The sequence below is a fragment of the Coturnix japonica genome, chromosome 6 (genome assembly GCF_001577835.2).
Source record: "Coturnix japonica isolate 7356 chromosome 6, Coturnix japonica 2.1, whole genome shotgun sequence".
In the NCBI taxonomy this organism is placed as follows: domain Eukaryota; kingdom Metazoa; phylum Chordata; class Aves; order Galliformes; family Phasianidae; genus Coturnix; species Coturnix japonica.
In genome coordinates this window covers 25,133,330-25,159,508 of record NC_029521.1, presented here as the reverse complement: position 1 = coordinate 25,159,508, position 26,179 = coordinate 25,133,330, and the positions used below count along the sequence as shown (strand labels likewise).

At 34.5% G+C, this 26,179-nt stretch overlaps 1 protein-coding gene across 6 annotated transcripts in view; it reads right to left on the bottom strand.

Annotated features, from left to right (window-relative positions):
- ATRNL1 (attractin like 1) overlaps nucleotides 1-26,179 on the bottom strand; it is a 396,494-nt gene that overhangs the window by 252,096 nt on the left and 118,219 nt on the right. For all 6 annotated transcript variants that reach the window (XR_004307737.1, XR_004307736.1, XR_004307738.1 and 3 more), the window contains exons 21-24: nucleotides 23,471-23,523; nucleotides 3,619-3,713; nucleotides 2,914-2,992; nucleotides 1,705-1,862 (exon numbers count right to left, since the gene is read on the bottom strand). Coding sequence is in view for 3 of the 6 variants with exons in the window: in XM_032445435.1 (XP_032301326.1) it covers nucleotides 1,705-1,862; nucleotides 2,914-2,992; nucleotides 3,619-3,713; nucleotides 23,471-23,523 (385 nt within the window). In the remaining 3 variants the exon portion in view is untranslated. The remainder of the gene's footprint in view (nucleotides 1-1,704; nucleotides 1,863-2,913; nucleotides 2,993-3,618; nucleotides 3,714-23,470; nucleotides 23,524-26,179) is intronic.

The window sequence follows — 26,179 nt, the reverse complement described above, 5'->3', positions numbered from 1 at the left end:
CTTTGGAATTTACAGTCCCTGAATTCGGACAAACCATGACCTTCTTTTAATCTTAAGCCATAGGAAGGCTAATAAACTTCTACTATACACAGAATCATAAAGGTAACATACAAAACAAAATGTGTTATCTGAAAAGCTCCATGCTCATTATTCCTGTATCATATCTGTTGCACATATGCTGGTAACTAAGAAATCAATATAGCTAATGTGAACTTCACATAGTTCCTTGTAGAATAAGAAATCCCAGCATGAAAATATTGAATAATAAATAATAACCTTGTCAATTTAGGAATGCAAACACAGAGGACAACTTTTTCACCCTAAAGCTTTCCATAAATGAACCTTAGCATTCCATTTCCTCAGCATAAAATTTGTGACTTAGATAATATTGGAAAGTTTTATGAGAAATCAGCAGTACAGGAAAGGAATGCAATAGGCAAACACCATCACCTCTGGGACAGGTGAACTTCCAGTAGTCCTCAAAATTAATGAATAAATTAATAAATAAAAACAAAATTTGTGCATCTATGGCAGATAAAAAAACAAAAATAGAAGACTTTTTTAAAAAAAGAAATTAAAAAAAAAAAAAAAGGAATGTAACTTGATTAGGCATTATCTTTATCAAGCATTAAACACATTGCCATGAAGATGTTATACTGTAGTGGAAACAGCATAGGAAGGAGATGTAATTTGCCAACATCTGACAAAGGATTGGTCATCATAAGAAAACATCACCTTAATAATGTTTGTCTTACAGTGATGATAGAGGGATCTTTTAGTTTTCAAGGTGAAATCGGCAGGTAATGTATTTACAATTTAAATTGCTTCATGGGTTTGCTTAGGAAGGCCCTCTAGCAACTGAACTTGTTCTATCCTTGGGAAGTGGGATTGGTGGGTGGAAAAAATACCTCTTTTATGCATAAAAGTGCACAAATAAATGTAAATAGCTTATGTAACTTCATCTTTTGACGATGTGAAACTTATTTACAGCTTCTGTTTGTGGTTAAGAAAAGTCTAGCTGTAGCCAAAAACCGGTCACCCACAAAAAGAGTTCTTGGTTGGCAGGAGCAGAGTATTTACAAATGCAGCTACAGTAACAGTACCTATAGATACGACGAATCTTCCAGACAAGAAACAATACATCACTGCACCAACTTGTTTGAGTCTGCCACCACACAGTACTTTACTACCCCTTGAAAATCCTTAACAAAACTCATTCAATTGAAGTCAAAGAATACAAATTCTACTCAAATGCACCTAATGTTAAATTTGAACTTTGAGATATTACAGGACAGTGTAGACATTCAATTTTTGAAAGAGTCAAAAGCTAAGAAAGGTAATGATTAGTAAAAAAATTACACACAAACACCTAGGTATATACATGCATAACTATCACATACATCACACGATGACTTATAAGTTTCTATGTACATACATATTTTGCATATTATCATTATATATATATATATATATCAAAATGACTAAGATAGATTATAAAATATATGTATATGCTCAATTATATTAACTTCAGATTTAAAACTGACAATCTGAAGTCTGATTCATTTTAGGAAGAAAAAAACACATCTCAAAATACAACTTATATACACAGATAACACAGCAAGCAAAAAATACAATTTGTACCATTTCTGTACAAGTGAAAGTAAGATGTTTACAGGCTCATAAGTGCAAAACAGTTGTACTAACCTGTATTTTGATTGGCCAGGAAAAATTGCTGACATAGACGTAGAATGTGATGTTTGGGTTGCTCCGAAAGTTGAATTTTTCACAAGAAAAGCTATCCCTGTACTCCTTAATATTTGCCTTAGAAACAACAGGAATCTCTTCTCCAGATATTGTTCCAGCTAAAAAAAAACAACATACATATATATGCACACACACTTATGAAAGTTATTAATCATAATAAAAGGTGTGAAAGTAAACTGGCAAATGAAACTTAGATTATTGAGTTGCTTTCAGTTTCAGCATTCTACATTAACTACTCTTTATCACAATTTTACGGTACTACACATTTCATAAATAGAGAGAATCTACTAAATCTCCTACTCTGTTTTCAAAAGATTATCAATGAATTAAAAAAAACTGGTAGAAGTTGCATGAAATTTAGGAAAAAAGTTACCTCTAGTAATTTACATTCAACTTCAACAAAAGCCTCACAGATTCATTCTATGTTAAAGTAACAGAATTTGATGACTGGAGTATATTAGAATATTTCACAAATACATTGATGAAGAAATTTATGACTCCAAACCTTCCTTGAAAACCTTTTAATTTTGTATTTTTTTTGCGGTACAGTTTCATGTAATCGTCATGCTTCTCCTTGGATGTATTTTCCGAAAGTCAATACAACCAATTCAAAGAAACTGTCTAAATAAAGCTTTTCTTCCTTCTTATTAAAACAAAGAAGAGTAATGGGGTTGAAAGTTGGAGAAAAATAGATAAGCCTCTCCTTTTATCAGCATACACAGAAGAACTTTATTGTTTGATATCAATGTTAAGGTTAATAATTAAATTTTTAGCTAGAACACTGAAACAAAGAAATTAAAATCTCGGTCTCTACAGTAGTTGAGGAAGCAATTTATCTTAATTAAAATCACAGCATTTCATAACACTGTCATTTAAAAAATTTAAATAGGCTACAAGCTTTTCCTACCAAAGTAATTTTAATTGAATAGGAGAGAAAGTTAACATATTAATGAAGCTTTGTTCAGATTGCAAATTATCATCTGAGGTTTAAATAATATAATTAATAATGGCATAATGATAATGGCAAAAGAATAGATTTTGTAAAGTTTTATTATCAAAATGAACAACAAAAAGACAATCAGGTTAAAACAGCTTAAAGGATCATTAAATCATATGGGAAAAAGACATCATACCAAAATTCATCCTTACCAGTTGAACCAATAGACCATGTAATATTGAGGTTGAAGTTGTTTGATGCATTAATTGAAATATCCAAATTTTTATTTGACTGTGTAAACAAAAGTAAATAAACAAAATTGAGGTTAACAAAATATATCAGAATCTATTGAATATAGCCTTAGTGCGCAGAAACAAATATTCCACTCCTCTTCCAAATGGAAGTTTAAACAGAAACTGTAACAAGAAGTCTTCAGAGGCAAAAGCAGTACTCTCTTTTGCTTTGATATGGATGGGTCACAAATAAGCACACAATACATCAGCTTTCTTTTCAGATTGGGATTCAAGTCATGAAATAATTATCTTAGCAAAAATAAATTAAAAAATGCATGGCATAAAAACACATCTCAGTTACAATTCAGAAATTATCTTTTCCATCTGCTAATAAACATTCTTTCACTGAAGAGTATACTCCTTCAATTCAACTCAGCACGACATTACAAGTTGTCATTCATGGGAGCAACAAGATTGGAACCAGCTGATACATTTTTGGAATATTAGTTGATCTGAACTAGTTGATCTAGAATTTACAAAAAATGTTACTGAACGCACAGGAATATTATCAGTTTACATAAAATTCTGGAATCTTTCTAATGCCTTATAGGCACTTGATAGACCTATCACTGTGATCAAATACAACCAAAATCTTAATCACTACAACTAATCATATTTTCTCACCTGTTCTGGATTTGCTATAAAGTTTATGGCAGTGTGATGACGATCATCTTCTTGTAATAAGCTAAAGGTAAATTGGTAATCAATCAACAGGCTGTCTGTGGGCACAAGAGAATGTAGAAAGAAAACAGAAACAAGTGTTCATACATAGGTAAAATAATATGTGATTACCTAAAAGCTTTAATGTTACCTTTTATTTTTTAAATCATAAAGTCAGATGTAGTCATATGCATTCCACTGTATAAATATTTGGGACTATGCAATGTCTTAAAGCTATAAAAAATATTAAGTGAAGCAATGACCAAAAAAAAAAAAAAAAGACAAAAAATAACTAAATTAAGAAACTGAGTTTATCACAGAGTCATCATCCCTTGATCCCAAAATACAACATCAAGTGTTGCTGGAGTGTTACCAGTTCCCTAAGGTTACTCTGAAATAGTTATTCAAATATTATGTTTGAAATATTTCAAGTATTATCATTTTTTAGTCATAAGTTTTACTGTGTTTGTGTAAAATGGTTTACATAGCTACATTACTATATCACAGTTTAGAATTAGTAGGTTTAAAGTTTTGGGGAAAAAAATTTACATCTACCATAAAATAACATAGTTTGAAGGTATGATACTATAGCAAATAACATTGTTAATAGTGAAGCAGCACAGTGGAATTCTGAATGGAAATCATTTAACATATCTGTTCTAAATTGCCAGAAATCTAAGCCATTTTCTAAATGGCAAGTGATATAAACTTTCCATACAAGAGAAAAAAGCAGTAGCATAGACTCATTTTATTTTACTCCCAAATGACATTTGTTCTACAAATTTTTCATTCAACCTATTAAAGTAACACAGGCAAGAAATTGCTATGCTGTTTCTACCCATACAATTTCCTTTACTCAATCCCAACAGTGCTCTTCTTATGGCCAACTAAAGCTGCCTTAACTGCAGAAGGGAGAAAGGAGCACCCTCAGATGACCCAAGTCATACTTAGCCCTTCCTGAAAGGAGAACAAAATGATTGCAATGAGGCAGAAGACAGAGATTTAGAGACAACCAATGGAGTTCTTGAAGGTGGAGGAAGTAGATTAAGTCTTAGTAGGGTCATATATTCAGTAATGACTGAAAAGGAATTTCCAGGGGTAAATGAGGCTGTATTTATCAGTGTGAAGCAGGTTTTTAGTTAGATGACCTCATCAACAAGGGCAACTGCATGGCATCTTAGAGACAGCTGTGGAGAACCCCAGCATGCACTGTTCAGGACAACCAGATGGTCAAGAATCACAAGAGCCCCCAGAGACATGAATTGTGTTAGCAGTTTAATAATCCTTGTGCAGCAGTCAAGAGCCAAAGGTGGGCAGGGTGGATCTTGAATGCTATTTTACTAGGGCAAATATCTTAAGACCTAACAGAAGTTTTGTAAACCTAATCACCATGGTCCTACAAGCATCAAAAGATTCTGATTTTTTCTCTATCACTGGAAATAAAGTGAACCTTATAAGTGTAAAGATACATGCCCAAGCGATCTTTGACGCTAGACACTAAAAAGTGATTGCCATACTCTTATTTTGATCTGTCTCTTGATGACACTGTACTAGCTATCAAAACCACACTAGCAAAATATTAACAATAACTTTTTAAAAGTAATGATAAACACAAAATCAGTAAATACAAAGAGAGTGACAGATTAAGTCAAAGAAGGAAAAAGCCACATCAGCCTTTTGTTGGACTCAACAGTTTGCTTAATGCTGAATATCACCTTTTTTTTTTTTTTTTTTTTTTTTTTTTTTTACAGCAACACACAATCTGAGAAAAATACACTCTTGTATCCCATGGGAAATCAAGGAGAAAAAAAAGCCTATTGATCAGTGAAGTGTGAATACAGCCCACTGTATCATCCTAATAATTAAAGAATATAGTAACTATTTATTCCACTGAGCAAAGAAAGAAAATAAGAAGAGATGCATGAAAGGAGTTACCATGACCATGGAAATTGAGAAGTCCACTTTACCTACTACCAGTCAACAAATTTCAGTTATTTAAATAAGTTGATCTTAACATTAAACTTAGGTAAGGAGTTTTGATCATGCATTTTCAGCTTATGCAAGTGAAATGTGAATAATTATTAAATTTTACAGTATGGACATAATACTTCTATAACTACATAAATATCATTAAGAAAGTCTCATTGAGTTTATTAGTAACAATGTACCACATCAAAATAGGAATATTATCATTGCAGCTATCATACAGAGGTAACAGAACAACAAAAGACTGGAAGCAGAGACTGATCCCTATTAAACAGATCACTTAGTTTTTAATAATCATGAGTAGCAAGGCCAAAAAAAGCCTTGATAAAATCTCTTGAACCAGACAACATGGAGGTGGAAATACTGATGTCTTGTAAATTGCTGTAAGTGTATGGTGGATTAGCACCACAGCATGCATTCTTACAGGGATACTGGCTCCTTCAAAGGCTACAAGATGCAAGATGCTGTGTAAATAGGCCTTCAGAACAAGATATGCTTTATTTTTCACAACAAAATGACCATTTCAAAATGCCATGGTCTTCCTCTAAGCACAGAAAGACCAGCAGCCATCTCACTTAAGATCTCATCATAAGACAAAATAGAGACTAGATATAAGGCTCTTGTATCCCAACCATACAAAAGAAGCACACAAGTTTTAAAAACTTCAAATCTTAAAAAACTAAAAATTTTTATTCCAGAGGGATCAGTAGTACAGAGGGACAAACCTAACCTATCTTGGCCACCACATGGATGCTGCAGAACAAAAGTATGTCCCTTCACAGATTATTCCAATTCAGGAAAGACATCTGGAATGCTAAAAACCACAACAGAGCAGAGCCTATTGTATTTACATAACACAACAGTGCAAATGACGTCAGAAGCAAATGAAGGAGTTGATGCTTAGCAACATTCTTTCGCAGTATTCAGATTGCTAAAGAATTAAGTTTATTTTCTCTCACAGCCTAGAGAATGGTTTGTTTTCATAGTGAGCCAAAACTTTGAGCAAAATTTGCCTGGATAGATTCCATGAAACTAGATTTTATTAGAATATAAATTAGAAGAATTAATGTAAGAGGAAATTCAAAGTGAGAGTAGAAATTAAAAAGAGTTTCAAAGAAGTCACTCCTCTGTTGTATCTGGGTCCTATTCTACTTCCACTCTCTCATAGGCTTCCTTCTCCAGACTGAATCAGGCAGCTTTACTTCACGCTGCCAAACCTCATCCTGAATGTAATACCTAATACATAATCTGTGCTAACATATTGTAAATACCCATAAACTAAGCAGTTACACAGTACATCATACTGTATTTCCCAATTCACAATGCCATTCAGTCTAGACAGCTTATCATGTAAATAAAAACAAAATTTTAAGTAAAATTTAATTGCATAATATGATCCGCTCTGAATAGTAAAAGGCATAAATAGCTAAACCGGTAATAGCTGAATTGTTATTCAATGTACATTTAATGCATACTTTTGATATATAGCTACGTATGATTACAATCAGGAATTCAGAAATGCCTGAGACTTTACTGCATGTATTTTTGTTTCTACTGTAAATTTTTATCAAGTCAACCATAAGCGTTATTACCCTTTGGATAAATACATTTCCTAAGTGCCTCTGTTTATAAAAACACATGCAGAACAGATTGTTTAAATCAGGAAATAAATCTGTATCACAGATATAGAGAAATTCAGCAATCTCTCAGTATTTATACATAGCATAGGATGAAAGAAATAAAAGCATACACACACCAAATACCAAACTACCATAGAACCAACATCTGATAAAAGCAACCATTTTCAACTACTGGATCTACACAAACAAGAAGGTTGCAAAACTTTTAAAATCTGATGAGCTCTGAAAACAAAATAAATTCAACCAACAAGAATTCTGTAAAAAAAGTGTTAGAAATAAAAATATTACCAATAACAATTATGATTCAAAAGGCAATATCCAAACTAAGAGTATTATTTCAGTGAATAACGTTCTTGGTTCTCTAGAATTACAATTGATACAATTGTTTTGGGTTTTTTGGTCAACTGTTTGATTTTTCTGTAAGAAAAACCAAAGCCGTGTGTGTAATCTTTGTAATGGTTTCTCTTAAGATACCTTCCACGTATCATGTTACATTTGGTTTTACATTTGAAGCTTAAAAGCTTCAAAAATATATGTTTTTGAAACTCAGTTATGAATCCCACCCTTTGTTGAAAACACTTTTCTTCAGCCTAAACTAAATTCTCAACACGTTTTTAATTCACAAAGTGTTAATTAGCTATAATGATTTTCTAAATAGACCAGGTAGTTAACTATGTTGAGCGCTGCATAAATTCTTCTCTTAACTATGGGTCTTAACTATGAAAGAAATGTTAATGACTTTATGGAATGACTGTTGTATTCTTTAATTTTTAAAACACTACCTGAAAAATGATTTACCTGAAATGCGGAGATAAATCTTAAGCTACTTGTTTTCCTATACATCTCCAATCCACTGGAAATATGCACTTTCATTTTAGCTTTAGATTGTTTCAGTAAATTTTTAGTATGCAGCACTTCACTTTTGTACGCCATCAATATCCTTCATGCTCACATTGCCTACAACTTTTTTTTACTTTTTTTTTAATGTATTTTAACATTTATGTTCAGAATTTCCTTATGCTAACAAGCAAGAGAAAGTCACCGAGACACTATCACACGATAACAGCAGTAATCTCCTCTACTTTGGGCTGGTACAAATGACTGTAAAACGCATGGCATGTTTGCTCTGCAGTCCAGCTCTTCATCTCAAATCTGATGGAAGATACAAGTGATTCAAAGGGCAAGCAGACACAATTTAAGCAGACACATGCTAGAGTGCAATCTGTAACCCCTCTGAACTTTAATGTCTAAATGTTCTAATTTCTCTAAAACATTTCCTGGGAAATATCCTGAATAAACAAACCCACAACTCAAGTGTTAATTTAGCACAGGCTGTACTTTGAATCTACAGCCTGGGTATTCTAGAGCTGTTTAACATCCCCAAGCAACCTTCCCAGTGATGAGATACTAAGCTCAGTTCCTGAAGAATTCAGCACAGATATGTGCATGGTGCTTGGCAGAAATCCCACCATGTTGTGTGCTGCCTTCTTTTTAATAGTATTAAAATTGAGTCCTATTTTTGTCTAGCAGGATATGTGCCTCTGTCAACTCAGTGTAGGCAAAGGAGAAGCAGTGGGAGGATTCAGGCCGCCAGGGAAAAAGGATTTAATTTGCAGATAGATGGAAAGAGCCAAGAGGAAGTAAAATGACACAGGCGCTCAGTAGGCAGGGAGGAGTCCCACAGTCTAATTTCTGTTCCCAAGCCCTTCCTTCGTTTTGTATTAAAAATTATTGAATAAAATAGAAAAAGAGCATTGGAATGTAAGACCACAATATAATCCCAACATCAGCAGTAGCCAGACATAGCAAGGACTCATGGTTATTGAGCTTTTCCATATCTCTATTTCAAAATTTTCAAAACTCTTGATGGCTTTCACTGTCAAAAGAAATCATTAAAATCAATTCGAAATGTCAGTAATAAGCACATGTGAGAACACAACAATAATCAGGCAAAGAAAGCCATTTAATTAAATGAGAAAATAATTTTCAAAGCAATTATTTAATCATAATATTACTGCTAATTTTCAAGAAACTGAGCTCTTTCTTTAATGAAACCCATGACTTTCTATATGGATAGTATGGAAGTTTTCTGTTCACATCCAATGGGTAGAAGACTTATTCTGATATTTAAGCTTTTATATTAAAACTAAACTGTGTTTTCTATAATGCAAGAATATTCCCAAAAGAACAAAGTCTCGACAGAAACTGTGAGAGATTTGAAATTCTACTTCACTAATTCTGAGTGTCACTAAAACTCCCTAAGAATAAACAATGATGCTATTATTTTTAAAAATGGATATATGTAATATAACACTGATAAAGCTATATACAAAAAGGCATGTTAAAGAGGAATATTAAGACTGTAAAATGAACCACTACAATCAAGGTTGCATGTGAATTATTTTTGGGTGAGTGCACTCTAAATGGACAGCTATTCAACACTTTGTTCTGTGCTCAGTACTTAGTGTTGGGCTCATGCCTCATTTACTACACACTACACAAACCCTTTTCCCAAGGCTGAATTAATTTTTAACGTGGCTTTCTACAGTATTCATCACTATCATTTTCTAAGTTCTTCAGAAAAGTTAATGAATATGTTACAATATTACTGTGAGATGAGCAGGCGCTATTAGTCCATTATTACAGAACAGGAAATGAAACAAAGAGACCAAGGACTAAAACATCCATTAATCATGAGTACCTGATCAAAAATCTCGAGAGTATGACTTTTTTCATATTTCAAATTAAGTAATAATACACATGATCATTCTTATTTTGTAGTTCCTTCCATCATTCACTATGATTCATGCAGCTACATGTTCACTGATATGTACCCCACAAACAGTTCCATTCTGTTTATTCTGAAGGGAAAGATTCTGGGCAAAGAATATGTAGACATGATATTAATCCTACACTACTAAATTGTGATAGAAATTAGTTCCTCCAGTGCCTACATGGCAGATTTTAGTTTCAAAGGGGTTTTCATTAACTTCTTGTAAAAATTTAGCAACTTTGATCAGGTAGAAGAAGATTCTAAAGAATTGTTTTTCTCTTGAGCTGCATCTCCTTTTCACCTGTTCTTTCCAACAGAGCATCCCATTTTTCCATCAGGAAGGAAAGAATGAACCTGAGTTCCTAGCAAAGATGTGTATAACTGGAAATATTTATGGGATTCATACAGATCCTGCCACATAATTTCTTAGTATGTATTTCTAAAATTGAAGAAACTGGCAAACGCTTGTCACTACATGCAAGTGTTCAGAGAAAGACGTTCAGTATTTTAGCCCCAAAAATTAATGTTCAGAGAAGTTCTTAGCCAGAAGTACTGCAGTACATGTCAAAGAGCCCTGCATTGTGCTACTAGACCCATGCATAACATAGCTGAGTTCCTTTCAGAGCAGCTGATTCATTTTACTGTCTGTACCTAATGGTCACCCGCTGCCTCATTTAAGTCCTATATTAAAACATGTTAGTACCCAAAAATTACTTGCCTACTCTGACAAGAAGTCATGTTTTATAAATGTTGAGGATAACATGATCTTCACCTGATCGATGACTAAATTTTTCAATGCTTCTTTGTTAAACATCAAGGTACGTCATAGAAATACGATACACCTCTCCATTCACTGAATAAATATCGGGCCTTACACACAGCTGTATAAGTATTAAGAAAAACTTTTAAGATCACAGATAAGATACCATATTTTAACCACTCACTGCTACCAATAACATTATTTCAATATTTTCTTCACAGCAAAGGTGGAAGGAGGGGGGGAGGCGGTAAGACAATTACATGCCCGGATTGGTACATTTTCATGACAATTCTGCACGACCAAATACACTAATTCTGTGAACAGACACACCATAAAATAGCATTGTTCTATTTCTGTTCCTTGAAATCACTTTTGAGGCTAGAGCAGGAACCCCACTCATGACTGCTACATAGCCCCATCAGTCAGTCTACCTACATTCTTCTATTTAGGGAACATTCTATTCACGAGGATTATAAAAGTTATACCTCAACCCCTTCAGTGTACAGAAAATTTGCCTCTCTTTTGCTCTTTCTAAGCAATTTTTCTCTATTTTCAGTAAGTTTGTTGAGAACAGCCTTATTCATATTCAACTTTGTCAGCAGAAGTGTTGCTTTTGAAATCAAGTTTCATTATCAAAAGCTATAAATCAAATTCATTTGTGACCAAAATAAGTCCTGCTTGTATTACAAAGTTAGGGGACTACTACCAGAGCTTTTTTCAGTCAGGATAATTATTTTGAGCTTTCAGAGCAGATAGAATGTTTGATTCATTCTATCATCTGCTTATGTCATCCACTGCCTCACTTTTGTTGTTATATTAAAATATGTTGGTGTCTAACATTGCTTGTTCATTGCGACAAAACAAAAAGCCATTTCTTGTATAGACTTTACTATCAACTAGCAAAATTTGCATTTTTGATAAACATAGTAAGCGTGGAATGAGCTTTTAAAAGCTCCAGCAGTTACTAATTAAACGCTTCTTTCCACATAGAGAAAGCACGTGAGAATGAATTTCACAGACATTTAAAGTTATAATAATAATAATAATTAAAAACAAAAAAACAAAAAAAAAAAAAAAACCAAACCCACAGTAACAACAAATTAGTGTTTCTTTTGATGTACTTTAAAAAGATAAGCTAGGCTAAAGGACTACAAATAGACAGAGTTTGCTGTCATAATCAACAAACTGAGTAACTATTTTTTATTTAAAGAGAAATTCTCTCCTGCAAAATGTTACCTTCTATTTGGGAAGTTCTTGTGAGTGGTCAGTTTTGATCCTGGGACAGGAAGATACAGAAAAAAACCCCATGATGTTAAAATTGTATTCATCTAAATATTGCTGATAGTCTACACTAACTCTACCTCGGCCAAAACTTTCTGAAGACAGATTATACCTTTCTAAGATAGCTGCTTGCATCATGCAGGCTCTTGTTCATCACCGCTGAAAAAAGCATAGCTATTGGTATCTTGAAAAACAGCAGTATATAGCTGAGAATCTTCTGTTAGAATTTGCTATTGTGCTCTCTGAATCTGTTGTAGTATCCATGGAAATACATAAGAGGCATTACTTTTGGAGCAACCTACAGTTGGGCATTTATCACTGTTTTTGTCCTGGCTCTTCAATAATCTACAGACATCAGCAATTAAAACAGTGACCTCTGAGTGATCAAGTATTACAAGGAAACAGAACATACACTTTGAAAACTGGCCACAAATATAAACAGAAAAGTAAGTATTCCTTTAATATTTCGGTGCTTTCAATATTCTTTCTTTCTTTTTCTCATCATTTAGTTGATATTTGCTTATGAAACCTTAAATCTACAGTCCCAAATGTCAGAACTAACTCCACACTGCTCAGCTCCACATGAGTTGTGTAAAACACACAATGTACACTGTAGTTGAGATGTTTCAACTTTGCTGATATTCACTGTAGTTTCATAAACAATTTTAACATACTTTGTTCTGAGGATTAAAATTCTTTACAGCAAATGAAACCTTAACACTTTCAGGGAAGCTTCAGTTAACACTAAATAGAAATACATGTTGTGTACCCCACTCTGCAGCTTCCTGTATTACAATATCATGAACTGCAATAGGTACTTGCATTGTAAAAAAAACAAAAAAAAACAAAAAAAAACAGGGAGGAGAAACAGGGCCTTGAAAAGCTGATTTTTCAGTCACCCACTCCTTGGTAGAGATTTATTCTTTGCTTCAGAGAGGGAACCTTGCCCACTGTGGCAGGGCTCACTACCTCCTTTCTGAAATAACTTGCAATATTCAATTTCCACTCCAAACAGCTGTCAGACATTAAAAGTAATATTCATTGCACTACTTTCTTCTATGAAACAGGAACTGGCTACAGCTGTGTTTTTATTAACTCGTGACCTTTCTGGCCACAGAAGAAAGTACTGCTAACCAAAGTGCACAAACAGAATAAACCACTTCTTCATTTACTGCTTTGTCTAGCAGCGACTAGCTTTACTCAGAGCTATATCCACTTTGTGATAGATGTCAGACATGAGCTCTTTAACACAACTTATCTAGGAACAGGAACATCATGCAAAATAACAACAAAATGTAGAGAACAATTTGACAGCCTGTTTGCTCTCATAACTGAAAAAGCACTGACAGTGAATATCTTCTAGATCTGATCTTCACAGGTCTAGTATCCATTACAACAAATACAAGGAAAGCAATCTATCTGCATGATGTAGTTTTGCACTGTCTTTTCAAGATGAATTCAGTTTTTCTCTATCATATAACCCAGTGCTTGGTTTAATAACGTCCTACCTTCATTTTTTCTTTCATTAGCTGTTCCTAATGTCACATAAAGTTCTAATACTTGAAAATCTGTCTAGCTGTATTTTCATGGACCCCTACAGAAGTGATACACATTTCTACTATATAAGACTAGACTCTTGAAAACAACACTTTATTGACAAAAAGAAAAGTGAGGTTCTTGCCCAGAAAATTTCTGCCCAGATTTTGCACAGCTGATCATTTTTACAAAATTATTCTGATGGTCATGGCACTGCCTGAAGGGGGTAACACAATAAAGCATATTCATTTACTCATGCTAGTGAACATAAAGAGACAAATCAAATGCATATATATTACTTCCCTACCAGTGTATCCTCATGCTTCTTGACAGTGATATTTTTCAAATTTCCCTTAATGTCATTTGTTATTGCATCTATTTTGCTAATGTGCATTGCTGCATTTTGACCTCACACAGTTTGCAGTTCCATTTTTCCCAGTGTTACCCTTTATATCAAGTGACAAGCAAATTATACTTTGCCACCAATGAGTTATATTTCTGCAATAAATTTTAAAACATTTACTATTCAAGCTAAGAAAAAGTGATAAGGAGTCACTGACTACTTTAAAATATGCTGAAATTGAGCTGTTATCCATTCAAAGAGAAAGTTGAACTTCATAATGACCATTTTCCAACATAATATGAAATTTCTCAAAGTTCATAAAATTCAAAGTTTTACCATTGTCTTTAAGCACAGATGACCCTCAGCACATTTCAATTATCAGAGCCCTTCATCCAAATACCATGTAAGGGCTTCACACCACTCATTATAAAGCAGAAAACATTATTGATTGCTCTCTTGCTTTTTTCAAATGTGTGCTAAGATTAGGTGGTTCAAGACACCTGCATAGCAAGTCTTGTGCTAACAAGACAGTTAATTAAGTGCTCAGGCTTTAAGAATGGAAGAGGCTAAGCTATCCTTAAGCACTTCATATTAGCCAGTGGCGAAAATATTCCAGCTGACATAGAAAAGCTATTAGACCGTTTGAAGAACTCCCAAAGGAGCCAACAGAAATCCTCCTACAAACCTTAAGCCCCTTTCCTATTGAAGTCAGGTATTTTTGTTGCTTTTTCTTCTTTTTCCAACTGGTTCAAGATTTCACTACAGATCTCTCCTCAAAGTCTCTCTGATCAAGAATTCTCTTTTCCCTAGGAAGTCAGCAGTAGAAGCAATGCAACTGCAAAACCATCACAAAGGTAAAAGAGCTGGATTTCCCTTCTCTGGCAGAAGGTAAACTAAAGGAATACTGACGGTTCCTTTCCTGTTCCATTTGCTTCTTACAACCTCAGACTTCTGGAGCTCTAAGGCCTCCCAGGTGCTTGAGAAGGGACAGTCCACTTCTTTCTGGACATGCCAGGAAAAATATCACATGCAAAGCACAATGTAACAACTCAAAAGTATCTATCTTAGTGAATCCCACATTAATAAGCTAAATAAAATACTGTATATACACAGATCTTTGGATCAGTTTCCTTCTAAATTAAAAAAAAATAAATAAATAGCTTCACTCATGGGCTAAAGTACAGTGAAAAGTATTTCTCATTCAAATGAGTTCTCCAGGCCAGAGTCTCCCTTTTCATAGGGATAAATTATCATAATTTATATTGCTTATATTTTCTTAACATTATGTAGTACTTAAATGTAATGTTAGGAGTTACAAAATGTTACAGCATCCCTGGAACAGCCATATAAATAATGGAAGAAGCTAATTCAGACTTCCATTTGCATACACTTAGATATTTGTGTATTATCAACTTCTGCTTAAAATTTAGGAAACTCCATCTTTATCATCTTTCTTTGGCTAAATGCAGTCTAAATAAAAAGCGTAGCTAAACAAATTGTCACTAAACGATCTACATCAGCAAAAGTAACATAAATAGTACATGCAAGCATATGTCAGTTGGTAGATTCACTGATAAATGAAGTAAAAACTTTCAAAGAACGGAAATAATCCTTATTTCAAAACTCAAGTGTGATTTCTGAAACAGATACACAGAGAAAATTCCTGATGTTAAATTAAATATAAAGATTTGCCAACCCATAGCAAAATCTGAAGATGACTGGCCACTAAACTGTTTCTTTAGCAGGCCCAAAAACAACTGCAAGCCAACCTAGCATTTGGCAAATGAGTACATAGAGCCTGGGGTGAGATCGTGATATTTAATTAGGAGCTTGGTATGGTTATTGTTTTAATTCCTTGGAAGGCTACAATTCATTTGTGTGGTTATTTTAGCTTAGGGCAAACACTCTGTTGCTTTTTTTTTTTAATGTTCTTAGTTTGTTGAGACTGATCTTTTCTAAAACTACTTAGAATTGCCTGATTCAAGCTATAATCTGTTCTACTAGAGACTTGAAACACTAACATTTCTTTTTAAATAGAATTTATTTGTATAGGCCTGCATATTCAAAAGACAATGACAGACATTCTTATGTATTTATAAATAATAAAAATTGCCTCAGTCCATATCAATCAGTGCCAGATATAATCATAGGAACTCATTAAGTCAAGCATGTCAGTTCTACAATTATAATATGTAGCCAGTTTAAATTAACGCTTTCCCAAAAAGAAAAAGGAATTCTACATATCAGAAGCAGAGAATCTAACTGCTAGTACATACCTCCCAACTCAGCTAACACAAATACCTTTTCTGTAGCATAAATTTATTCTTTCTGCCCTTTAAGTTTCAACATAATTTTTAAATATCCGGAAAATCTTTGTTAACAGTGGTATTCAAAGTTCTACTTGCTGTTTATCTCCTAAAACACTCTCCTTGGAATGTTCTTGAGTTTAATCTTTTCCTAAGCATAGCAAGTCTGCCATCTAGTGCTTTATAGCCACCTCTAGTACATGCTTTATTTGATCTTTTTAATTATTATTGTTTTAATAAAGGATGTCATGCTCTAAGTTCATAAATGCAAGTATCTGCACATGTACACACACAGTGGTTAAAAGTCATATTTAATCTTCTTGCTGACAAGTTGCATTACATATTTCAACAGCTATTAACCCATACAGCCATCTTTTACTCTCATTTATTGTGAGAACTGCTCATAAGCTGAAAGCAACCAGAGTCAAGCATCATCCCAGACCTTACACCCACCTGCTCCTAGAACAACTCTCTTCAGAGGCTGCTTATGTCTGTGGCCTATATCTGAACTCAAATTCTAAGGTTGAGAAAAAGATAAAAGGTATGTTCAAAAAGTAGGGAAACATCAGGTGGGCTGAACTATCAACAGGTCAGACTAGGCCTGAAATTTATTTTGACGACATAAGAATGCATTATGTGAGGACCATTCTGCTTTAAGATAGTATTGAACTGATGCTTCTAAGAAGTGAATATAAGAAAGATCTTGCCATAAATTACTGACCTTTATAATCTATCTACCACAGCATTATCTTTAATGATGGTTTGCTATTACAAACAAGCAAAAAGTCAGAAAGGAAAAACATAAACACCTCTAAAGAAGTACTAAAACTTTTACCCAAAAATGCAGATACCAAAAATCAGCTGAGATTTGGTTTTCTTAATTTTTATCAGAAGAAAAATCTGGACATAAATAGGGATACAAGGAACATAAGAACTAAGTATTTGGTTCTGTTTCAGACACCACTCACTTTGCATAACAATGTCCCTTAAAAGATTCAAAATGAAAATTTAACTCTTTAGAAAGGTAGGGAAAATGGGTAAGGACCGTCTCGTGAACACACACACACTTCGTGCTTCCTCACCAATTTCAGTTCAGAAAGTATGCTGGCAAGCCACTGATATACTGTGAGAACTAAACATTGCTATCCTATCTGCACATCCATCAATGAAACTAACAGCTATAATTGTTTCAATGCTGAGAGCATGGAATTGCATTGCCATAAACCTATTAGTCATTTTGATCTCTTCAAAACTGCTACAAAATATTTTAACACCTCACATACTATCACATTTCTCCATGAAATGTATTATAAATAAATATAAGAAAATAATGCAAAAATAAAATAAAGATTTCCTTGGATTTGTTTTAAATATACAAAATCTATAAATCTACATTCCCCACTAGTAGTTACGCTGGATCTTTTTAATGATGAACAACTGAGAATTCAGCAACACTTTCCCCAGCTTTACATTTCCTCCTCCCTTCATGTCTACTGGGCCAAAAAGGAAAGCTTAGTGGTGACAGTGTTTTGAAGTAGAGCTCAGACTTAAGGTTTCTGCAGATGGGAGTACTACCTTGCTTTTTTTTATCTGCTTCATCCCAGAACAACTGAAACAGTGCTTGATGATCTACTGCAGAGCTGACATTTCCTAAAACATTGTGCTGTGAGAAAAATTAGATCTGTGGAACAAAACACAACAAAGCTAGGAAAACAGTTAAAATTTGTATGGCCTTTCAGCCACTTTTATGGGCAGATATTAGTGCTTCCTCTTTTCTAAAGGCTTTAAATCCAACAAAGCTCCTTCAGAGACGGATATTCTGGCAAAGATGGGGGGAAGGCGGGAATCAATAAATAGGTTTTAACTTTACAGAAGGCCATGAATCATTTAGTCCATTCCTGTTCTAATTCTCTTCATAAGTGACCCATCCCTCTTGACCTCTACACATCCTTGGATTCTCTAATCCTTCTCAAAGGTCATGTTCTAATCTCCCATAAATTTAGAAGCAGGCCTCCTCTGCAACATAGCAGAGTCTACAACATTACTCTGGATACATAATGCACATACTTTTGAATGCAAAATACAAGATTCTTCTGATTTCTCTTTGAGATTATATACAGTCATACATCCACAAAACATTTGTCTAACCCAAAGATGAGCAACAGATTGATCAAAATTGTTAAGCTACTGTGATTTTATTGCTCGCAACTACACTCCTGTTGTGCACTGCTGAATCTGTGAATGCTTCATACTCCGAATTGTCTTGCCATGTAACCCATTATTGCTGCCTATTTCAAAAGAGCAACCAAATGAAGAACTACCACTGTTGATTTCAGTTTCCAAAAGCAGTGGAGGAAAAAGTGTTACTAGGCATATTTAAAACAGTAAAAGGTAGAAAGAAACAAAGGTCCCTCGAGGTATATCTGTACACAGTTTTTAACTACTTTTTCTTAGCTGGCTACTCAAGTGGGCTTTGGTAAGGAATCGGCTTGGTGAAATGGGCAACACTTGAGAGCTCTGCTCCAGCAGTGCAGCTCATCCCTACTTGAACCACAGGAAACATTTCTGCTCACACTCTTACTTGGGAGAGCTTTAAAAGAATGCAAAAAAGCAGGGAGGACTTGGGATGCTTTGTGCTAAATAACTCATCTGGAAATTTTGACAACCACGCAGGTGAATAATGCAGTTTATACTCACAACACTGATTTGTTAGAAGCGTCCATGTCTCTGCACAGAGTAGTTATCAGAAACAGATACTCTCTTTGATTGAAATGTAGGATTGGAACTGAGACACTTAAAGTAACATACATATAGTGGATGTTTTGGAAAGCTTTTGGCTTTAATAATGCAGATTTCTAAAAGACGTTTATGGAGTAAAGTATAATATCCTTTCAAAGGGAGTGATTGTAAGCAAGCCTATAATCCACTCTCTATATAAAAACACATCGTGAATTATGTATTTAAACACTCATTTCCCTAGAGCACTGGTTTGAATATATATCCATTTAAGATTTAAAGCACTGTGTCCAAATGCCACCTGGGTCAGAATCTCAGAAGTAGAATTTGTCCCAGTGACTCTTTCCAATCAGTCAAAAACCATCTGGTTGCTGCATGTTTCTTTGCACCCAGGAGCACTGGTTCTGACAGCAGCATATTTCTAATGCTGACATGTGAAGAACTAATCCAGCAATTTGGATGCATACTTTGCTATCTAGGTGGCACTGTTATACATCACTCTGGCTTTGATACCAAAGAACAATAACAACAACAAATACAAATGCATCACGACAAAGTGCTATATTTATGGTTTGTGTACATGCATAAGTCAGCTGAACAACCATTTCTGGCCTCCATTCAAAATTCATTTATATGGATTAAATCAGCTTGTAATCGTACACAGAAAAATTGGTTTCTAACAGAAGGATCTGGAGATACTGAGCCTCCTACCTACAAAACAGAGGAACAACAAGAAGCAGAACTGTATTCAGTCTCCAAGAGCACTTACAAAGGCAAACAAATCTGACTTTTCAATTAATGAAGCTTCTCATTTTTTATATATACTCTAATTTTTATTATTCATATGAAATCTTGCATGGTATTTTCTCTCATATTCCTAAAATGTGACATTTCTGACATTCCTGGCTCAAGAAATCCTTCGTCTCATGAACTTCCTGAGCTGCAAATTGTTGTATGTAAAGAAGGAAACATCACTGTATAGTCATCCACTTGCTATACTATTCCCCTGATATTCATATTCAGCACTCACAACATTGCAGTAGAACAGATAGATCATACAGCTGCTCATAGATTCTTACACTTTCAACATTTTTCTAATTTTTATATCTGTGTCTGAGGTTTGTTCTCATTCTCATACACAGACAACTTTTGGTTTTTTTTTTTTTTTCCTCTGTTGTGCTTTTTCAACCATGCAGAGGAGTCATGAAAAATGAAATTAAAATAAGTTTAATAGAAGCAATAGGCTGCAGTTTTCACACAATCTGGATAATACAATATTGCATGCCCTATTATGAATGTTCTATTTACTTTTCTTAAGTTTTGATAATTTTAACCAAGTAGGGAAACTACTCATGTCCGCTGCTGCCAAGATATGAAATGCCGCATTAGAATGAAATCTGATGTTTAATGAGCTGCTCCTGTCATCCGTAGAATTTGATGACATTTCTGCTGTTAATCTCCCTGTCATAGCATCTGTATTTTTAAACATCTATAATGTTTCAATATGATATATAAAACTCATGTATATATATATATACACACACACACACACATACATATGCATATATTATAATCTTTCTTTTTGATCATGCCAAATCTTTCTATAAGTGTTCTGTTCTTATTAGTGCTCACGTCACTTCTACAGTCATAGCAATAGCTATGCACAGCACTCATACTGTGCTTACTATCCTACATAACTATTAGAAGAAAAAAAACAAGGAAGAAATTAATCTCTGCTATCTCACTGGCTAACTACTAGGTTTAGAGTTTACTTACTAAGTTAACAGTCAACTGACATTAATACCTGGGCCTAGATCAACACCAGGCTGCTCCCCCCTTTCTGGTATTTAGGATATCATTAACAGACAAGAGGAAGGAGTGCAGGCAAGAGTTAGGCCTGTTGGGAAGAGAGCAAGAGATGGAAATAGCTGAATTTTCACATGGCAGTGGGTATCTACATCAAGAATTGCAGAAGTTCCTGTTAGACAACAAGCATTCTCAATCCACACCCTGCTGTTAAGAGAAACTCAGGTCAACCCATACAAGAGTTAGTCATGCACTCAGAACTGAATTCTTAAGTTTGGGCTAAGAAAAAACATTCCAGTTAAGGACAGCATTTGCACAAGGGAATGAAAATAGAATTTAAGCACATAAAATATAGTCATTTTAGTTACATTTAGCATGTAACTAAAAGCTTTCAAGAAGATCCCTGCCACTACAGTGAATTACTAGCTGAATCCCTATTTCAGGACCACTAAGTTTGGTTTGAAAAGGAAGAAACAATTTTGCTTAGAAGATTTATAATCAGAATAGGTCTATGAGAAATAAGTATATACTCTCCTCTGTTTGTTTTTATTTTCCTTCCTCCTGAGCAATAACTACTAGCATGATGTAGAAAACAAGAATATGCTTCAAGGAGAAGCAATTGGCAATACAGGTGTTTAAACAGAAAGTTCCTATGGAGTAGTGAAATAAGTACAGAAAAATAGCATCCAAATGCGTATTTTCTACAGAAGCAGAATTGTTATTCAGAATTTTTTCTATATTCTATATACATACTTCTTATATAAATGACAATACTTTAAAACACCTAAGCATATAAGAAATGAAAGCTGAGCTTCATGACAAATTTTAATACATGACTTAGCAGGTAATGAATGGTGCCCCAACAAGCAATTGTCACTGAAATCTGAGGTCAGTCCATTATCCATAAATTAACAATCATTTCTCATTATGATACATTACCCACTAAATGTAAGACAGACAGAATTCCATTATTTTAATTAGTGCGGATTCCTTCTTAACTCCAGATATCATCATTTATATGCTACATGTTAAATTACTGAAATCATTAGAAAATTTATCACTTCAAAACAAGATTTTAAAATATTTTGAAATTTGACAGAATACAAATACTGGTAGTGGGCTAAAGGTGAAAGGCTATCTTCAATACAGTACAGTTTGTCTACAATATGATTTATAGACCCAACCTGTAACATGATAGCAAAAAATAAGGTTTTTCTTGGAGGTGCCTGAGGTCTACAAATCTCATTACCGTCATTTCTTTTCCACCTCTAAATTTAATAGCTTTTATTTTTAAGGGGCAAAACAAACATTGATGGACATATCCAAAATAGCTTCTTTAACACTACTTCTCATGTACTCATTACCTATCTTTGATCCATATAATTTATAAAACAAACAGGTACGAAAATCCAAATCTCTGAGTAATGAAATTTCTGGTTTAAAGAAGTAAGAATATACCATGGAGAAAAACAACAAATGAAAATGAATTTATCTGATTCTCATTATCCTCTAAACATAGCTTGAAGGAGCATTTTCAATCAGGTCTATTTTATGTAAATTATCAACAATTACAACAGTATGTTTTATATTAAATATTTAGAAGTGAACCACCAGTTTGAAGTGTTACAAACAAAGTTGTCTGTGGAAAAAAGAGCAAAAAAATTGTATAACTGGCAAAAGGTGTAAGCCTAGAGATATGTCAGCATCTGTAATACAGTACACATCTATTATGTTCTATAAAACACGTATTGCAGATGCAAACGATTAAAGATAGAAAGAAACATTAGTAAAGAAAAAAAAAACATTCATTTGCTGGGTAGATTATGCCTTGAAGGGATTCTAAAACAAAACTTTTGTGTGCATTCTGAATGGATGCTACAAATATACTCAAAGATACTACTTTATGTAAATTTAAATTGGAGGTTGGGATGGTGCTGGGAAATAATAGACAAACTGATTCAGTCTAACATGTAGCAGGTATTTGCAAAAGTTTGAAGAGATAAAACAATGTTCTCCAGCATCACAGTTTTTTTTATGATGATTAAAGTTACTATTTAATAATGATATTGGCTCAGCAAAATTGGCATATCTCTCTAAGGAATTTCTGCACATGGTTAATAAGCACTCCGATGCCTTCCAGTCTTTCATTAGGACTATCAGAAATGCAACGCTTTAAAAGTTAATTTGCCCAAGGCACATTTCCTGCAACTATAAGGACATGCAGACAACACACATGCTCTAACATCAATGAGAACTACTGTGCATCGTGCCCCTTGGAGGTATATTGGCTAAGCCATTCACAGCGTCCTAAGAAAATGCTACTGTTTGGTCTACTTGCATTTTCCTATCACAAATTTTGCCATTTAAACAATGATGCAATTATACGTTCCTTTTGTTCACATACAGAGTTATAATGCAATGATTTGGTCATTGCCTCTACCTTTGGAGTAACTTCCACTGGACTTTAATTTGCTTTCTCTAGTAACAACCAGAGAAGCCCAGGGGAGCATTTCATTTTTTCAAAGAATCAATAGACCACAGCTTCAGGAAATCCCAAGAAAAATATTTAGGTTTATCAGAGGCAACAAAATTACCACACAATGCATAAACAGCATTTAAGTACTGAACATCAAAAATGTAAGTACTCACAGTAACATGTTCCCCTAAGCGGATTTCCAAGATACCTATTTTCAGAGTCACAGCTGCAGGGGGGGAAAAAAAAGACAAAAGCAAACATTCCCATTAAATAAAGCATAGATTTTATACAAATGCAGCTAGAATATTTATTCCAAAAAGCACGAGCCTGATTAGTAGCATCACCAGCACAGGGAAACATAAAGCATGGGATATATTTCTTAATCAAGATGTGCTACTTTCTGGAAGGATCTCTCTTCCTGCAGAAGCAAACAGGAGTAATGAGGCTCTTGAAAAGGCACCTTAGTTGTGCTTAAAGTGGGTGCCTGCTGCAGGCCTCAGTGTTTTGTGTCCACTCTTAGATAAATGGAAGCAGGGCAGGGAGGCTGAGCACAGGATCTTTCACTATCTGCCCCAGGGACTGCTCACCCCCAGGCTGCCATCTATCCCTCCACTGGCTCTCTCCAAGGAGACAGCATTGATCAGGCTGCTGTTCACTGCCAAAACTGTTTGCAAATAACGTTCCCCTAACATGCACTCCCAAAACGCAATCAGAGCTTTGCACCCTTATGTAACCTTCCACATGTGCTCAAGCCGCTGCTTCAGCAATGGAATATCCATCCTCAGCTTCAAACACACAAACACATTATTTCAAACTCTTTTATATCAAAACAGCAAAATACCTATAAAGCATAAAATTATGACTACACTTTCACAGCACCTAAGAGAACCTAGATGTGCTCCAGTGCTACACAGACTGCTCTAGAGAGGCTAATCCTAAACTATTAACTGTAACTAGACCACGGCAACCTTTTCTGGGGCAAGAAATTACTGCCCTGTGCAAAGTACAATGGTGTTCCAGAGGCAGCAGACTGTGCATGGGACGCTACGTGAAATTTAGGCTGCATACAACACACTGCATGCAGACTGTCACTGCTGGGGAAAACAAACGCACGTGAAAAGAACAGGAAAAATACCCTTCTTATAAATATCTATTTGTTTTTAGAGGCGTGGAATATCCTATGGAATATCATAGGGATCAAACCAAGTTACATAACACTTCGCTAAGCATGTCACGTACTTTAGTAGAAAATAACTATCTTGTCCTAGGTTTTCTTGGCTATTGTACAGAAGTCTCCAGCAAAATTATAATTTGCTATTAAGCATACAGAATGTTTCATAAAACAAAGAGAAAACTTATCACTGCCTATTAAATTTCATAGAAATATTTTCCCACAGGAAATCTGTCTCAGTTTACGCATGGAATACTCTTTCATTACTTTGTTCTCTTAGAGAAACTTAAACTGCAAGGAGTTTTTGCTGGTTATGGTATTTTATTTATAAATGATATTAAAACTTTCTTATTTATATGCCATATGAGCTAACAAGCATGCTGTACAATACTGCCTGCCCTTCTGTTGTTCTCTTCAATGGTTTCAAACCTGGTTTTTATTACCATGTTCATTATTCAAAATCAAGTAGAGCTTAGTTCACTCCTACCACATAATGGGACTTCTTTATTTCTTGAAAATCTCTATTGAAAAATTAGAAGGGGGAAAAAAAAGAACTGCTTCCATACAGCTCCCTTTCATCCTTCAGCTACCCTTCCTTCAGATGAAACCATCTCCAGTAGGTCAGTAATTATCAGAAACCACTGATTTACAGAATCACATGCATATTGTGTTTTTTGGGTTTTTTTTTTTTGTTTTTTTGTTTGTTTGTTTTTTGTGCGTGTTATATTTTAATTTATATTATAGAAGAAGAAAAAAAAAAGAAGTGAAAACAATAACGAAGAATACATAAAATAAAATTACGCTTAAAAATCAGTGTTACACACCACAGGTATTACTGCTTAAGGAAGCACACAAAGAAATGTTTGATCCAAAAATGACTAGGTATGTAATACTTTGCCATAGACAAGTATGCATCCAAACCCCAGTACTCATTAATTCCCTGATAATTTTAGACACGACCTTCATGAAACTTGAGGAGAAAATGGCAATACAATTTTACAGCTACCATTTCAGTATACTGCATGGTGAAATGATAAAATACGCGTAATAATATTTTCAAGTGAATTATAATACAGTCACAGCATTTGATATACTATCACATTTATTATATTTTCTGTACAGTGAACCCTGCAGAAGATACTTTACTCAAGGAGTTGGCAATTTTGGGCAAGCCATGTCCAGTCTACTGGCCTTAGGAGACAGAATATGAGCATGAAGAGCTGCTGTATGGGGTTGTACTGGATGTACTTGCAGTCCTGTTCTGCAAGCTATAGGAACCTCCCAACCTGATCAAAGAACCTCCCAACCTGTCCAAAGCCATGCGACATAACCATGGTGGAGGAGGAAACCTATTCCACGGGAAGAAACTTTGCAGCATGCCAGGGAATATCCATCTAGAAATCATGCTGAGCTGGGGGCTCCGAGCATCTGCAGTGACATAAACATTTCCCCCTATATGTAATCCTCTTTTTCAACTTACTAAAACAATTTATTTATTTATTTTTAACATTATGCTATTTGTTCTCTGGCCTTTCTTTTTGATATACAGGGGGAATCACCCTTTCTTTCACTTTCCCTCTGTCCCTTGGTGCAAAACAATTCCATAACATTTATTAGTAATAACATGAGGTGGAGCTCTTATGAGAATTAAGGAAAGCGTGCTTTAACCAGAATGAAAGATACTATTTAAACACTTCATTTTCAGCACAGT